The 17,405-nt window shown below is 35.7% G+C and overlaps 1 protein-coding gene across 1 annotated transcript in view; it reads right to left on the minus strand.

Moving 5' to 3' along the window:
• LOC106878177 (proteasome adapter and scaffold protein ECM29) overlaps positions 1–12,118 on the minus strand; it is a 66,265-nt gene extending 54,147 nt beyond the window's left edge. Inside the window, exons 1-3 of the mRNA XM_089337718.1 lie at positions 12,040–12,118; positions 8,698–8,828; positions 7,867–7,983 (exon numbers count right to left, since the gene is read on the minus strand). Coding sequence (XP_089193844.1) covers positions 7,867–7,983; positions 8,698–8,828; positions 12,040–12,061 — 270 coding nt within the window. The 5' untranslated portion in view covers positions 12,062–12,118. The remainder of the gene's footprint in view (positions 1–7,866; positions 7,984–8,697; positions 8,829–12,039) is intronic.
• Positions 12,119–17,405: the final 5,287 nt, after the last annotated feature.

The following is a 17,405-nucleotide window of genomic DNA, read 5'->3' on the forward strand; positions in this document are numbered from 1 at the left end:
TTGAAAACATAATAATTGACAAAATAATAATAATGGCTTCTAATTTAGGAACAAGATCAGCAATTTTGAAGGGAGTGGCATTAATCAATATCATCAAGTCTAGAACTCAGCTTGTATTTATTCCACTATTAATTCGGGGGGGGGGGGGGGGATGAAAGGTAAAATTCCTTTTGGCAGGATATGAACTTAGAGAGTAAAGAGCCAGAACAAATATCACAGCTCAAGGCCAACCAGTGAATTGAAAGTCAATTTGGTAGAAAACTGCATGCATGCATCATCATCATCGTTTAACGTCCGCTTTCCATGCTAGCATGGGTTGGACGATTTGACTGAGGACTGGTGAAACCGGATGGCAACACCAGGCTCCAGTCTGATTTGGCAGAGTTTCTACAGCTGGATGCCCTTCCTAACGCCAACCACTCAGAGAGTGTAGTGGGTGCTTTTACGTGTCACCCGCACGAAATGTACCCGCATGAATGTACATATATATGTATTCATTCGTGTGTGACTATGTGATTGCTTACATTTGCACTTTTCAGAAAATTGCTAACCTACAAGTGATTTACATAGTTGTCATGCTCCTCTGAATTTTCAAAGGTATGTGAAATAAAAGATTCTTTACTTGATAGATGAAAACTATGTATGTATGTACATACGTATGCATTCATGCATGTCTGTGTGATTGCTTACTTACAAGTGAATTACACAGTTGTTATGTTCCTATGTATTTTCAAACAGGTGTGTGGAATAAAAGACTCCTTACTTGAAAAAAAAAAAAACAAAAAAAAAAAACAGGTAAGGGTTAGCAATAGGAAGGGCATCCAGTTGTAAAACAATGCTTCAATAATATATTCATCTAACCCATACTAGCAGGGAAAAAACAAGACTTAACCAAAAAAAAAAAATAAATAAATAACCCTCATGTTGCCAGTTTAGTTAATATTACCGATAGATATTTGAGAAGATATGGCAGCTTTAATACATTCATATAATCTTGTGGCATTGAAAGATACAAGTATTTATGAAAACAGAGAGGAATCTGTGAAAGTAAAATCAATCTTTTACTATTTGATATTCTACAGCAACATTATTCTTTCAGGCAGCCTTGGCAGAAATATGCCAAATGATTGTATTTCTTTTCCTTTACAAAAGTTCTATATTAAGAAAAAATTGCAGTAGGAAATTTGTTTTGGTAATGGAAACTTGACAGTCCTATTCTTGGGATCTACATTTATCTTTATCTCTTTATTTTTTTGCTTGTTGCAGTCATTTGGCAGTGGCCATGCTGAGACACCACCTTGAAGGGTTCCACTGAACAAATCAACCAAAATACTTATTTTTAAGTTAAGTATGGTACCTCCTATTCTATTAGTCTCTTTTGCCAGACTGCTATGTCACAGTGATGTAAAGAAACTAACACCAGTTGTCAACCAAGAGTTGGGGACAAACACATGCATACACACACACACACACACACATATATATATAACGATCATCATCATTTAATGTTTTCCAACCCTTACCTGTTTTTCAAGTAAAGAACATTTTTCTTATATTCCAGAAGAATTTACTGAGCTATAACTGGGGACTTTTGTTGACAGGAAGTGTCAAAAAAGGCCACCATCCTTTATAGGACTGCCACATTCTGTTGGCATATAAACATAATATATATATATATATATATATATATATATATAGACACATAAGTGTGTGATTGTGTGTGTGTACACTTATACAATAGGTTTCACAATGTTTTTGTCCACCAAATTCCCTTACAAGGTATTGGTTGGCCCAGAGCTATTGTGGAAGACACTTGCCCAAGATGTTGCTCAGTGGGATTGAACCTAAAGCCACATGGTTGAGAAGTAAACTTTATAACCACACAGTCATGCTCTTGTTCTTTAATATCTCACACTAAGGCCTTGACATTAGCTAAATGATTTCGCAAATACAATGCAAAGTCGCAGATACCAAAATATTGTTGCTCATGAAAATACAGACTGGGCCTTTGTGATTTATTAATGGTTTTTGTAAATGCCAGAATTAGAGGAAATTACTTTGCATAGTGAATGGTAATATTGAGTCAGAAGACTCTAAATAAATTTAAAGAATATATATACATGTATATTAAAAAAAAGCTAAAACATAGTGAACCTTTAATGTTCCCCATAATAATTTTTATAATCAATGAAATTCCTCTGAATGAAACAAGTCTGTTACTAAAATCAGCAGAACTTGTTCCATTCATTAAACCATTTTTTTAAAATTCAAGCTTCTCAGTAATATAATAAAAGCTTCAGTTAGGATTCTATGCTGAAGGCAGTTAGAAATATGTTTCAAGATATTACTCTCATTTCCAGTATTCCTGTACTATCACCCTCTCTTGTACTGATTCTATTCAATCTAATTACCAACAACCATCAGGTAGTTCCCCCGCTCTCTCTCCCCCCATCACCTTCTTACTCTGGCTCTCTTCTGTTACGTTTTTATGTCACTCTTTTGTTCGAATTCTTTTCTAGTTAACTCTTTCTCTCTCTCTCTCTCTCTCTCTCTCTCTCTCTCTCACTGCCCCCATTTCCAATTCTTGTAAATAGTTAAACTCATAATCTTGTAACCACATTTAGAAGAAACCATCCTTGGTTAGAAATTTATAAGTTATAATAAACTGATTTTTTTTATAAGATACAACAAAATAAATATTTAACTCTACAATTTGTATTGAGTTCTCTAACAGATAATGCTTCAACTGGTGTTAACATATCTCTAAACATGTTAACCACCTATGCATAAAACACACACACACACACACACTCAGTAGAATAAGAAATAGAAAGTCCTTGGTACAGTATTATATATTTTTGAAAAGATGAATAGAAATGGCATCCCTGTTAATTTTTCTACTTAAAAAACTAGATGTTTATAAAATTATTAGGTATTTACACACACACACACACACACATTTATATACACATACACATTTATACACACCCACATGTATATAGACACAAGTATCCCAAGTCATGGAGTACATAGTAATGTGCTCTATTTCTTTTTCACGATAAGAATTCTAAGAACATTCTACACTTATGTTGTGTATGTATGTACACACACACACACACACATACATACATGCATATATATATATAAGCAGGATATTGACAATATGACAGCTAGTTCTACATATTCATTATAATCCTATGAATTCAGTATTCTCAACTAAATTATGTTACCTCTCAAAAGAAACTGATAATCCATTGTTATTGATTCACGAACGAGTGAATTAACATTCTGGGCATTTCATTACATCTGTGCTGGTCTATACACACAAAAAAAAAATCTGACATGTATACACGTAAACAAATAAAATATATATATGATAAAAAAAAAAGGTAAATAAAAAGGTCAATGAAATAACTATCTTTAAAGGCATCAATCCAAGGAAGAGGAAAAAAGAAAGAGTAAGTTTTCTTCTTAATAGTAAAGAAGCAGGCATTTCTCCTTGATTTCACACAGTGCTGATTTAAAGTGGCATACAGAGCTTTCCATGGAGATATAAGATAAAAAAGAAATGAAACCAGAAATTATATACCATAACGAGAGAGGGGGGGAGAGAGAGACAGGGAGAAAGAGAACAATTTAGAAATGAATTTAATATAAATATATCTCAGCTAGATTTTGGTATCAATAAATGAGGCTCCTTATTTGGAATAAGTGATGTGTGTAGAGAGCCAAGTATAGAGAGCTGAGTTCCTGGAGAGATGTTGAAACTACAACTTGGATTCCAGTTCTTAGTTCTTGTTTTTTTTTTTTTTGCCTCACTTACTGAAGTGTAAACATCACACACTAATGTTTCCACATGCATGCATATCCAAGGTCTCGTGTTAAAGTAAGGAAGTAATAAGTACAGGATGTTCGTTATCATCAGCACTACAACATCACCAAAACTGAGTGTTTGGGTTGTCTTTTGTGCTACATTCCTGGCAATAAGGTTTGTTAATACCCTTTTTGTAGACCATATATTTATATGATAAAAAAAAACAGTGAGCAAGTGACTTTTCCAGCAAACATGGAAGCCACTTTGTAGTCGCTTAACCTGCTAAAAATAATAGCCAAATAGCCTTGCTGCTTTACAAAATAAAGAACATGTTGGATGTGTAGTTTTTGATTAACTATATCAGAGAAATAAGACAGATAGAAAGGTCATGGCAGGAATGCCTTTAATTATAGGTCTGCTCAACCGAGGCTGACTTGGGATTAAACAATAGTTCACAGAACCTACTTGAAAGTCAGTCTGAAGGACAAGAAACCTTAAAAAGTCTTACGATTTAATTTTCAAGGATCACAACATACTAATCAATTGAGTGACCTTTAGCACACTTAGACATATTGTATGACAGTAGAGTTTTCTCCCCTGTAGTTGCAGACGCATTGTGTCACACTGAGAGGGGAAAAAAACTCATCCGGCAACATGATGCACCTCCAGCATGCTAAAGGTTAAAGGAGCAACAAATTGTGTTTTGTCACTCTAGTACATTTTCCCTTGAGCCACAACATGAAAGGCTCATCAGTGATGCCTTGACAGCCCTCTAGATCACATATCACTCATCATCATTTTAGCATCCACTTTTCCATGTTTGCATGGATTGGAGATTACTGAGGCACAATTAGTACAACCAGATGCCTTTCCTGTTGCTAACTCACATCAGTTTTCAAGCAAGGTAACATTTTTCCATAAACAGACATGTTTTAGCAGAATTTTATCTAGCTTGGAAACAGGTGACAGTTAGTGACAGGAAAGGCATCCAGCCATAGAAAAACTACCTCAACAAATTCTGATCAACCAATGCAAGGATGGAAAAGTGAACATTAAAACAATGACACTGACGATGATAGTGATGATGACACACACACACAAAACAGGTTTCTTTCAGTTTCCATCTGCCAAATCCATTCACAATACTTTGGTCAGTCCAAGGCTATAGAAGAAGACAGCTGCCAGAGGTGCCATGCAGTAGCACCGAATCTGAAACCGTGTAGTTGGAAAGCAAATTTCTTAACCTCACAGATATGGCTGCTTGCTGCTGCTGCCCCTTCTCCTCCTCATCAGCAGCAGCAACAACAACCACACACGCACGCGCGCGCACAACCTAACTCTGAAATTAATATTTCATCCGGATAAAATATCAATTATCTAACTCATTGTTGTGAATTGTAATACTAAATTAATTAAATCTCAAACTGGAAATTAGTTTCAATGGAAGATTTCCTAAATCGCTCAAGCTTAAATACCTACATCTATTCTTTAACTCCTTTCAACAATACTGTCTTTTGTTTTTGATTTTTCTTCTCCATTTTCCTCACTTTAAACAAACATTTCTGTTGTCTGTATTATTATGTTGACCATGAACTCTATTCTTTTCGAGATGTGGTTGATTAAAAATTAAAATTAAAAACAAAACGAAAGAAAGTAACCAGATACCAAATTAATATAATTAAGTCTTGAGTAAAAAGTAAACACAAAAACAAAAAAATTTTTTTAATCTTTCCTTAATCATGAAATGAAAAAAAATGAAAAAAATAATATAATAATATAATAAAAATTTAACATACAAGCATGAAGAATTAATTGAAAATAAATAAAAATATAACTCCCGGTAAGAAAAAAAAGAAATTTGAGTAAATAATTTTAATATTACTTGGGTGGAATTATTGATTTTGAATTTTAGCAGATTTACTTTGAACTGTCGTATAACCTCTTAACCAAACATGTGTGTATGTAGAGAGAGAAAGAGAAGAAGGGGAGAGAAGGAGGGATAGAGAGAGAATGTGTATATGGATATACATGTGTGTGTGTAAGTATATACACACACACTCACACACACATATATATATACGTTTTTACTCTGTTACTTGTTTCAGTCATTTGACTGTGGCCATGCTGGAGCACTGTCTTTATAGTTGAGCAAATCGACCCAAGAGCTTATTCTTTGTAAGCTTAGTACTTATTCTATCGGTTTCTTTTGCTGAACTGCTAAGTTGTGGGGACGCAAACACACCAGCATCGGTTGTTAAGCAATGTTGGGGGGACAAACATACACACAAACATATACACACACACACACACACACACATATATACGACGGGCTTCTTTCAGTTTCCATCTACCAAATTCACTCACAAGGCCTTGGCCGGCCCGAGGCTATAGTAGAAGACACTTGTCCAAGGTGCCACGCAGTGGGACTGAACCCGGGACCATGTGGTTGGTAAGCAAGCCACTTACCATACACCACACATATATTTATATATATTAAATACAAATCCAATAGCCTTTGTCATGATGGCAGCTCTTTTAATTTTAAACCTTATTTCCCTATAGGAGAATTATGTAATTACTGTAAAGAAACATGCCTGTGTATTGTAATCCAAAGATGACAATTTTGGATGGTAAATTGGTTTCAAATTTTTGCACAATTTTCATCTAAATTTATATGAAAATAATAAAATTTTTCAAGTAAATATTTTAATTCAATTTTAACACTAAAATTTTTCATTAAAGGATAAAAGAATCTTTTTTTTCCTCAATAACTACCAACAAATAAAACCTTGTTTCTAATGGAAATTTTGTACTTCAACAATTTTTTGAAAAGGTATGACAGAACATATCTTAAAAGTTTGAAGCATGCAAATTTCTTAAAAGACAAAAAGTTGATAAATATTGCAATAAATAATTTGGATTATAGATTTAAAAACAGACATAAAAATATTTACTTTGACATTTTAATCCCTTTAACAACAATGGACACATGCAAACATCTGGTAGGCTTCCACGGTTTCCATCTACTAAGTTCCACTTACAAGTCACAGGTCAACCCAAAGCTATGATAAAAGACACTTTGCCTAAAGTGCCGCACAGTGGGATAGAACCTGAAACCATGTGGTAGCAAAGCAAACTTCTAAACCACACACTTATGGTGCATTCATTTGAGTGGTCAATGCCCACAGTATCTAAGTAAGAAACCCTACATGAATGTAATAAGATCCACTACAAGATCCAGTCCTTCTTGTAGTGTGGTAGCTTGTATGCCTCAATGACCCTGAGAGCTATGCCCGTGAAGTACAAGCTCATATGCTGGACAGGAAGTCAAAGGATAAAATCCAAACTAATGTCGACCACATCTTCCCAGAGGTAAAAACAGGCTTGCGCAGGGCCAACACTCCTACCTAGGAAAGAGCTAGGTTACAGAAGCAACAATTGGAAACCAACAAGACCTGAAAAAGGAAAGAAGTGAAAAGAGACAGCCCAGAGTCAAGAGCAATGGACAAAAAAGAGGAGAGAAGGAGAATGTAATACAACACCAATAAGAAAAACTTGTAAATGTAAGGAACCAATTGTACAAAATCAAGAGAAAAATTCTGCAATTTTTCAAGGTCATCTTTAGAGTTGTGACGATGCATGGCTCAGTGGTTAGTGCATCAGGCTCACAATCACGAGGTAGTGAGTTCGATTCCTGGACCAGACTGTGTGTTGTGTTCTTGAGCAAGACACTTTATTTCACGTTGCTCCAGTTCACTCAGCTGCAGAAATGAGTTGTGATGACACTGGTGCCAAGCTGTACCAGCCTTTGCCTTTCCCTTGGATAACATCAGTGGCGTGGAGAGAGGAGACTGGTATGCATGGGCAATTGCTGGTCTTCCATAAACAACCTTGCCCAGACTTATGCCCCGGAGGAGAACTTTCTAGATGCAATCTCATGGTCATTCATGACCAAAAGGGATTTTTTTTACCTTTACCTCTTTATTTTTAGAATCAGAATCACTTCACATATGCAGATAAAATGACATAGAGAAAAAAAAAATGTTATTTACCGTAATAAATGGTGACGCTGACGGATCTTGGTACTGTGTAAGCAAGGACTGTACTGGTAGCTGAACCTTGGGACGAGTCTTTAAACGTTTGTTGATGTGAACCAGTAGTTCCATCACCTGAAACAGTTCAAATGAAAACATTGTATTACTCTCTTTACTCTTTTACTTGTTTCAGTCATTTGACTGCGGCCATGCTGGAGCACCGCCTTTAGTCGAGCAAATTGACCCCGGGACTTATTCTTTGTAAGCCTAGTACTTATTCTATCGGTCTCTTTTTGCCGAACCGCTAAGTGATGGGGACATAAACACACCAGCATTGGTTGTCAAGCAATGCTAGGAGGACAAACACAGACAATAAATCTTCGCAAGCTGAGTTTTGTGTCCAATGAAGGAGACGACGTTGGCACGGGTGCCAGTTGTCAAATTTAGTTCAATTTCACTTGCCTCAACAAGTCTTCGCAAGCAGAGTTTAGTGTCCAATGTAGGAAAGGTACGTATAAGTGGGCTGGCTACACCCCTGGCAGAGGCCTTGCATGCAGAATGAAATACAAGGCATTATTTATAAGACATACACTACAAACAACTGACGCATGCTGGAGGAATGTACTTATAGAAGGGATAAACCAAGAGAGGCTTAGAATAAAGTAGTTAGATTAGACACAATAAGGTTCAAAATACTGAGCCTCACAGGATCAAGATGCAAAGAATATGTCAGTATGGACGGCAGACATGAAATGGTGGTGATGATGATGATATACCCACTACCCAATGGATAAAAAACATGTAAAACAGAAATAAAACCAATCAAAAAAAAAAAGTCAATGGAAATACCTTTTTCCTGACTTCTTCTTGTGGACTGGAAAGTCTTGACAGGACAGGAGCCAGAAACTTTCCCAGTGCCACTTCTATGTTTTCATCAGTATCCGCAGAAGCTATGCGCAAAAATACGCGCTCCAAGCGCACTAAAACAAGAAATGAAAAGAAAAGACAATGAATATATATTTCTTTATACAAAAATTTTCGTTATTGGTTCATTCAATATTTACTGATTGACACATAACAAAGAATTTCTTTAATCCTTTAGCATTCAGATTACACTGTCAAATGTCATGCTTATTTATTGGTTTCAAATTTTGGCACAAAACTTTTAGTCTCGACATCAATGGTCGGGCAGAGACCGTGTCAGTCGACAGGCTTAAAAAGGCACATTTTGAGGTGCCCACACCTGTCAACAACACCCCAGCCATGCCCACTTTTGATCCTTTACAACCACCTACACACCCACCTTTGACCACACCATCACTTTCACCTTCGTCGCCACGACCTAACACAAACAAACTCTATGTCACCAGGACAGGCTGCACTGTGCATTGGCCCCAAAAACTCACCACAACTATTTACATCTAACAACCTTTTCTCCTGTGACAGACAATTGTTTTCTAGTGTGCTGAATAATTCCAATGTTTTGCCATTTTGTGCATGCTCCTTTTATATTGCTTGTAATTATTTCCTCTTGATGTATCACATCTTGTTTGCGATCGGTTACCATCTTTGCTCTTTTCTTGTGCCTGCTCCAGTCATTCTAATTTCACACTAGTGTTCACAGAGGGCAGCCCCTGTAGCGAGGCACAAGAAGCCAGTGCCATTTTCAATGAGATCTTGCTGGTAGCCATTACCATGTCCGAGACAAGAACGAGATCTCACCTGCAACCATTTGCCATGTGTGAGACGACAATGAGGCTCTTGCCAGCAACCAGTAATTAAGCTGGAGAATAAGACATTCTCTCTCTCATTCCTTCTCGCGCTTACGCTGAGAAACACTGTGAAACCAGCAGCTCACAGCGGACCCTTGTCCTGCTCTAACTCCGCATGCTTATCTCCAGAGGTAATGAACCTCAAGTGTACAGAGCTATAACAAACCACATGCTGCCATGAAGATGGTCTCTGAGAGCGAACCACATGACCGAGAACTCTGTAAATAAACAGCTATTGAACTGTACTCCACTTGTGAACTTCTACGTGTTTCAGATCCTTGAAGCTACAAAAATAATTACAATGGGAAAAGGAGATACTCCACAGGTATCATAAACCTTCCATTCCATTATAGATGTAAACACACAGTGACAAACTGGGAGACACTATATATACATATATATATATAAATATAGATATATACACACACACACACACACGATAAACTTCTTTTAGTTTCTGTCTCCCAAATCCACTCACAAGGGTTTGGTTATAGTAGAAGACGCCTGCCCAAAGTGCCACGCATTGGGACTGAACCCAAGACCATGTGGTTGGGAAGCAAATTTATCACACAGTCACGCCTGTGCCTATAAAATTTTTTTTTTTTTTTTTTTTTTCCAGATAGAATTGAAACTATTCGTTATGCAGAATTTGACAGTTCAACTAATCTCTCAAATCCATTACAATAATCTAATTGGTTTACTGAAAGTGTTTATTTGCCGATTTGAAATGAACATTTTTGTCGCATCTGTTTCATTTCTTTAAGTACATTCAGCAAACCAAATATAACAAATTGCGACTTCATTGCTCGACCTCCAAGAAATAACTGACAAATGTGGTTAAAACCAGCTTAAATGGGGCAAAAAAAAAGTGGGGACACATGGCCAGGATGGTTACAGCTGCAACACTTCTAACAGGATTAAATTGGAGCTAAACACTAGCGATACCTTTACACTTTAGCCTTAAATAGTAAAGCTACCAACATCGTATCTCTCGCAGAGTCACTATCTCAAAGCGTTTCATAACATGATACATCAAGGAATTAGCAGAATTGTTTTTAAAAAATTATTTAATCAGAGACCAAACAATTATTAATATTTCGAATTATTTTTGTTGTCAAACGAATTATTTCTCGAGTTTACATTATGATCGGCTATAATAAACAAACATAAAAAAACTATGTATATTTTCGTCAGTTTTATAGCATTCTTTAGATACATCTTTTCTTATATTCAAAGGAATTATACAATGCATTCTGTTTGTGTTGATTAAGGGTTAGGGTTTTTCCAGTTGTGCCGACAATTTATTTCTAATTAAAAAAATTCCAAGAAGTCGTAATAACAAATGTAAACAGCAAATTCGGAACACAATTACTTCCCTCGACCATGACATCACCATTTTAAAGATACACGGTAAAGTTAGGCCCAAATGAATCTAGATGTGGAAGGAAATATTTCCACTTAAATAAATGGGGAAGACTGGTTTAATGAGGGAGTAAAATATTTCCCGCCGACCCTGGAGCAGACAAAAGAAATGAAGGAGAACCCAAATATTAAATGTTCATTAGTCGCTAACACTATCGAAATCAAATTCATTGAGTAAATACAAATTACTATCGTCCCGTCGGTGTTTTAATTAGGAACGAATTTAACTTTTAAACTGGATAATTCCTTTTTAGTTCGAGCGTCTTCGCCCCATTGAACATTTAGGGAAATTCAACGAAATTACCACATTTACAAGACAACCTAATAATAACGTGGGTCTTAAATTATTAATTCTATATCTGCAAATTCTTAGAGGTGCCAGAATAAAAAGTAACGTGAGATGTCGCAGATTAAGTTCTATGATTTGAGGAACATAGCAATAATTAAGAAACAAAAGGTTACAAAAAAAGGACCCTTCGCAATTCTTAATGATACAGTACTTCAGTCGTTTCGTATACAACACCAGTCTTTAAACTTATTCTGTTTATTCAGTTAGGAAAACAAATGTTGTAAATGCAAACGATTTATAGGAAAATTGTCGCTGCTAACATATATAGTATCATTATGGGATGAAAGAAAGAATTTTAAATTGTCAATGACGGTAGAAATAAAGTGAAATAAAATAGGTCTCCGCTCTAACCAAAGAAGGATGTTTTGTAAATAATATTAGGGAGAGAAGAATTAGTTGGTATGTATGTCATGTAATGTAATAAGTGTCTCTGTCTAACTACGAAATAAAAGTAATGCGACCGTGTGTAACGAGCTACAAGTCATTCTGTAAACATTAGACGAGACGACCAGAGAGATTTAAGAGAGAAGCTTTTGTAAGAGGTCTGGTGAATATATCTACTGAAGCTATAAATGAAATAAAGTACAATGTTCCGAAATGTTAGCAAGAAATAAGGGATTTTAGATTTAGATGCCAGGAAATACTCACTTAAATCATCTTCGCCCGACATCGAAATTTCACTTTTATGAAATGGTAAAGTTAACTTCTGCTAAGAGATACAAACCGTAAACGGATTCTTACAAACACACGACTGTTGCAAAAGTACCGAAAATGAGTCTGACTGTTGTAAATCCTAAGCATGTAAACCGTACAAGGCTTAATCTGCGGTTTGTGTTATTTACTCCCTCTGAAATAAAGGGAATAAATAATATTTTTAATTGCAAGAATAATAAAAAGTTAGAAAGATATGATAACATGAAGTTAATTCACAAATTTACATTCAAAGTAATCCAGCTTCCTTTAGAAATATTGATTTCTGAGCATATGAATTTAAATACATGTTTGAAAGGGAAGAGAGCATAAACATTGTGGAGTGAATGCTGTTTTATGGAGTCTGTCATGCTACAAAATATTGATTTCTTGCTTTGACACAGGCCCACAAATTTATCAAGGAAAGAAGTGCTATGGTCAGCTGTCCAATCCTTTGCTTAAACGTTTGGTACAACATAAATCCTTGGCCCTGATTGTAGCCAATCAACGATTGTTATGTTGTACAAAAAAAAAAGATCAAAGAAAATTTGCAAAAAGTTGGGTTGTCCAACATATTGTTCTTTCTTTCCACCAATCACAAGCCTTGGATTTTCACCACTCAAAGATCCTTGTTGGATCATATACATAGTTGAGATTCCTATTGTTTTTCAGCCAATTGAAAGGTTACTTTACATGCATCCAAGTAAATCTTTCAGTCTTTCTATGCTTAATAAATAGAATGGTTTTCTCACTATTGTTTAGGTCCTTGTCAGAGTGCAGCAGGACTTTTATGCTTGGCTGCAATATAGTGAAACAGCACTCCTCACATTTACTCCTCAGTGGGTGCTGCTGGCGCCGCCGCCGCTGCTAGCACCGCTGCTGCCGCTGCTGTTGCTCATTAGCCTTCACCCTTTGCAGATCAGTTTACTTGGTAATTTCTGCAAGAAACTTACCAAGTCTCTACTTGTAATGGCCTTCTGCCAGTGCCGAAGGGCATCTGGTTGAAATGTGGTTCAGGGTGCAAAGTATTGCTCCACACTGCTTTCAAGATGGGTCTTTTTTTCTTCATTCCATATTTTAAGATTGTTTGGTGTTCACAAGAGGCCAGTGACAGACAGCATGAAGGAGGAAGGACAATCTTCCCTAGTCAGTACTTCAGACAGTGCTTCCAGGACAGTGGGCGCTCAAGTGCCTGGTTTCACTGCATCCATTGATTCTGGTGGCCAATAATTTTTATCATCTTGTTTTAGTTTTCATATTTGTTTTGTCCCATGTCATATGTATGTATGTATGTATGTATGTATGTATGTACGTATATCAGAATAAACACACACACACACACACACACGCACACACACACACACACACACATTAATTTATATATATATCTGAAGTGGTCTGAGATTTCCCAATGGTTATTGATAAAATATTCTATAGTTTGAGACCCTAACGCTCTAAGCATTTAATAAAATACTTGCGTGTATATAATCAATACTTTATATTGATCTGTTCAATACTTTTATATTGATTGATTCCTTTATTGTGATTTAATCAACATATAGCTTTATTGGTAGAGTGTCTGGGCCATTGAGGAGTATATCTAAGTTGAAGGGGTTTATTTAGTATCCTATACATTTTTATTTTTTATTTGTTTCAGCTACTGGACTATGGCCATGCTGAGGCACCACCTTGAAGGGTTTTAATCAAGCAAATCCACCCCAGTTCTTACTTTTTAAAGTCCTTTATGCCGAACCACTATGTTATGGGAATAGAAACAAACCAACACCTGCTGTCAAGCAGCAGTAGAGAACAAACACAAACACACACATATATAGATACATACATATTATGCGTGTGTATGTATGTATGTATATATACATACATATATATATATATATATATATATATATATATATATATATATATATATATATATATGAATGAATATATTGTTGCTATTATGCAAAAGTGTTGTAAGTCCAAAATGTTGCTTTTTCAGAAAACGAAAAAGTAGTTCCGCTGTTCCATAGCAAAACCGTTGTACTACACTTTGAAAATTTTTGATATCTTCGCATCTGAAGCAGTTGGAGATACAATAGTTTGACCAGAAGAACCGGCTATTGCAAGCAAAACTAAATATTAAAAACAACGCATTTGGCCAAATTTGGACATACGATATTTTAACACAATAATGACGTTGACAAAGATCAAGCCACAGGAATATAAATTGTATTGATTCTTTTGGCCACTCCCCTAATTTAAAATATAGCCTTGTTTGTATCCAAGTTAAATAAATCACTATATTGTGAGAATATTGTCTGTTGTTAATGCAATTAATTGGTCAGTTGACTTCACTAATTAAGTAGTTTAGTTTTCTTAATTATCCGACTACATTGTTAAGTTTTCACACTGCATTTAGAACATGGAAAAAGAATAGTCATTAACCATGGATGCAAGCATAGTTGTTCGGTCAAGTCGTTTGTTTACACTTTTGTGGTTTCAGGTTTGATTCCTCTTGATGACATCTTCGTTAAATGTCTTTTCAATATTATCATGTTCACCAATGCTTTCTGAATGAAAGTTGGTAGGTGGAAACTGCTTAGAAGCCAGTTGTGTATACATACACACACACACACACACACGCACACACAGACAGACAGACAGACAGACACACACACACACACACTACTACCACCACCACCATATATATGTATGCGACTGGTTTCTTTCATTTTCTATAGAATGCATTAGCAGGCCGAGAGCTGAACCAAGGTGTCATGCAGTGGGACTGAACCTGAAACCATGTGGTTGGGAAGTAAACTTCTCGACAACACAGCCACAGCTGTGTCTATACACATATGCATATTTTCAGATAAACACACTTTCACAATGTTACAACACCGCCCCCATGCACACACACACTCATATACTCAGATAAGTACACTATTGAAAAGTTACAATCCACACACTGTCTATCAATCTATACACACATACATGCATACATACATACAAACATGTTCTCAGATTAACACAGTCATAAATTTATCACACACACACTCACACATACATTTGCACACGTCTATGTGATTAAAATTGAAATTTTAAAAACCATCCCTCCCCTTCCCTTCTCATTCTGCTTACCGCAACACTTTTGTCTTCTTATCCTCTTCTTCATCCTCTCTTGGTCACAAGTAAATATTATTTCTATCACTCTACCACCACCTTCTTTATTATTATTATTATTATTTTTGTTAACTTCCTACCTCCTACCCCTTTATGAAGCTTTGATATTAGCATCACCTCCTCCATCTACCTTGATTCCTCTCCTCATCCTGCTTCCTTTTGTTGTTTATGTTAGTTTTCATCAGTGTTGTGGTTCCAACACTTTGTCTCTGTTGAGTCTATATTTATCAACATTACACAGCAGTCAAGTGAAAAATACTTTTACTTTCTATGTGTCGGCTGCACAATGAGTTGGCTGCACAAACACAAACATGAAATTATTTTAATTATATGTGTGTGTGTGTGTGTGTGTGTATATATATATATATATATATATACACACACACACACATATTTTTATTGAAAACACCTGTATTCTACTTTTATATTTTGTTATCAATTTTATTTTTACATATTTTTCATATTTTATCAATTTTATTTTATCATATTTATGTATGAGTTCCTTGCTGTTTGTTTGGAACTTTAAAATATCCAATTCCATCATCAATGTTTCTAGACTTTCATCATCTCAACTTTCAGATGAAACGATGTTGATGTGTTGCTATGTCTTAATAGTAGATTGGGCCATTGTGATTGGTGAAGGTTTTATCACTAGAATTAAAATTTCTGATAGATTTATATGTTGTCAGTTAGGCATTTAATTTTGTTTGTGATTTCTATATGTTACCTGTGTGTTTCTCTGAGTATTGTGCTGTGTTATTAGTATTGCTTCAACCATTAATTCACTGTTTCTGTCAGGGATTCTAAATAGTATTGATGTATTGTTTGCTAATGTTTTCCTATGTAATTTTATTTTGTTTTTGTGTGCTTTAGAGCATTGGAACTGCTGCTATTTGTACGTATCTAGTGAACCAGCAAAAAAGTGTCATACTTGTATACCAATATATCAGTTAGAACCAGGAAGTTTCCATATTTGTGATCAAATTTTCAATTCACACTAGTCCTTAATAACCAAACCCCAGATATATTACATACTTATGGCTTGTTATTGATAAGAAGGTTTTTAATTTTAGTATGTTTGTAGAATATTATCAATGTTAATATTATGAGTAGAGGCACAATGGCCCAGTGGTTAGGGCAGCGGACTCGCAGTCATAGAATCGCGGTTTCGATTCCCAGACCGGGTGTTGTGAGTGTTTATTGAGCGAAAACAGCTAAAGCTCTACGAGGTTCCGGCAGGGGATGGTGGCAAACCCTGCTGTACTCTTTGACCACAACTTTCTCTCACTCTTACTTCCTGTTTCTGTTGTACCTGTAATTCAAAGGGTCAGCCTTGTCACACTCTGTATCACGCTGAATCTCCCCGAGAACTACGTTAAGGGTACACGTGTCTGTGGAGTGCTCAGCCACTTGCACGTTAATTTCACGAGCAGGCTGTTCCGTTGATTGAATCAACTGGAACCCTCGACGTCGTAAGCGACGGAGTGCCAACATACATAATATTATGAATGTAAATTTTATAACAAATATCAATACTGTTAAAGTCAGTTAAATATTTTGTGTAAAGCATGTTATGTCCTGTATTATAAGGTGTTCTTTTAACAATATGCTAATCTATTCTATAGTTCATATGAATTTGATTCATGTGATATACTTTATGTTTAGTTCTGTGTATTTTTAATAAGTGTGGCATTTGATGTATTTGTTCCATTGTGTGTTTTGCATTGTTCTAGGGTTTGGTCTGTTATTAGTTTGTTAAAATACTTGTTAATGATTAGTATTTGCTTTATGCTGTAGATTTCATTATTTTGCACTTTGTCTGTGGAGGAGGAGCTAAATACTCTTGCATCTATTGAAAATACTCAACAAAGAAGCCACTTCATGGCTGCTAGAAACAATAACTAAATCTCCTCAAATCAACTCCTCCCCATCATCTTAGATAATATGCCTGCACATAAGAAAAACTAGAACGCCTTTACCACATATCTGCTCATTCATGCCTGACCTGGGGTTAAACAGCAACAATAAGAAAAGCTACACATAAGTATATACATAAATCAAATACATACTAACTATAGAATAGATAACCATTCTGAAAACACCTAATAAAAAAATGTAAGATGCATTACACCACATGTTAA

This window comes from Octopus bimaculoides, chromosome 19, assembly GCF_046866305.1.
Source record: "Octopus bimaculoides isolate indiv1 chromosome 19, ASM4686630v1, whole genome shotgun sequence".
Lineage (NCBI taxonomy): Eukaryota > Metazoa > Mollusca > Cephalopoda > Octopoda > Octopodidae > Octopus > Octopus bimaculoides.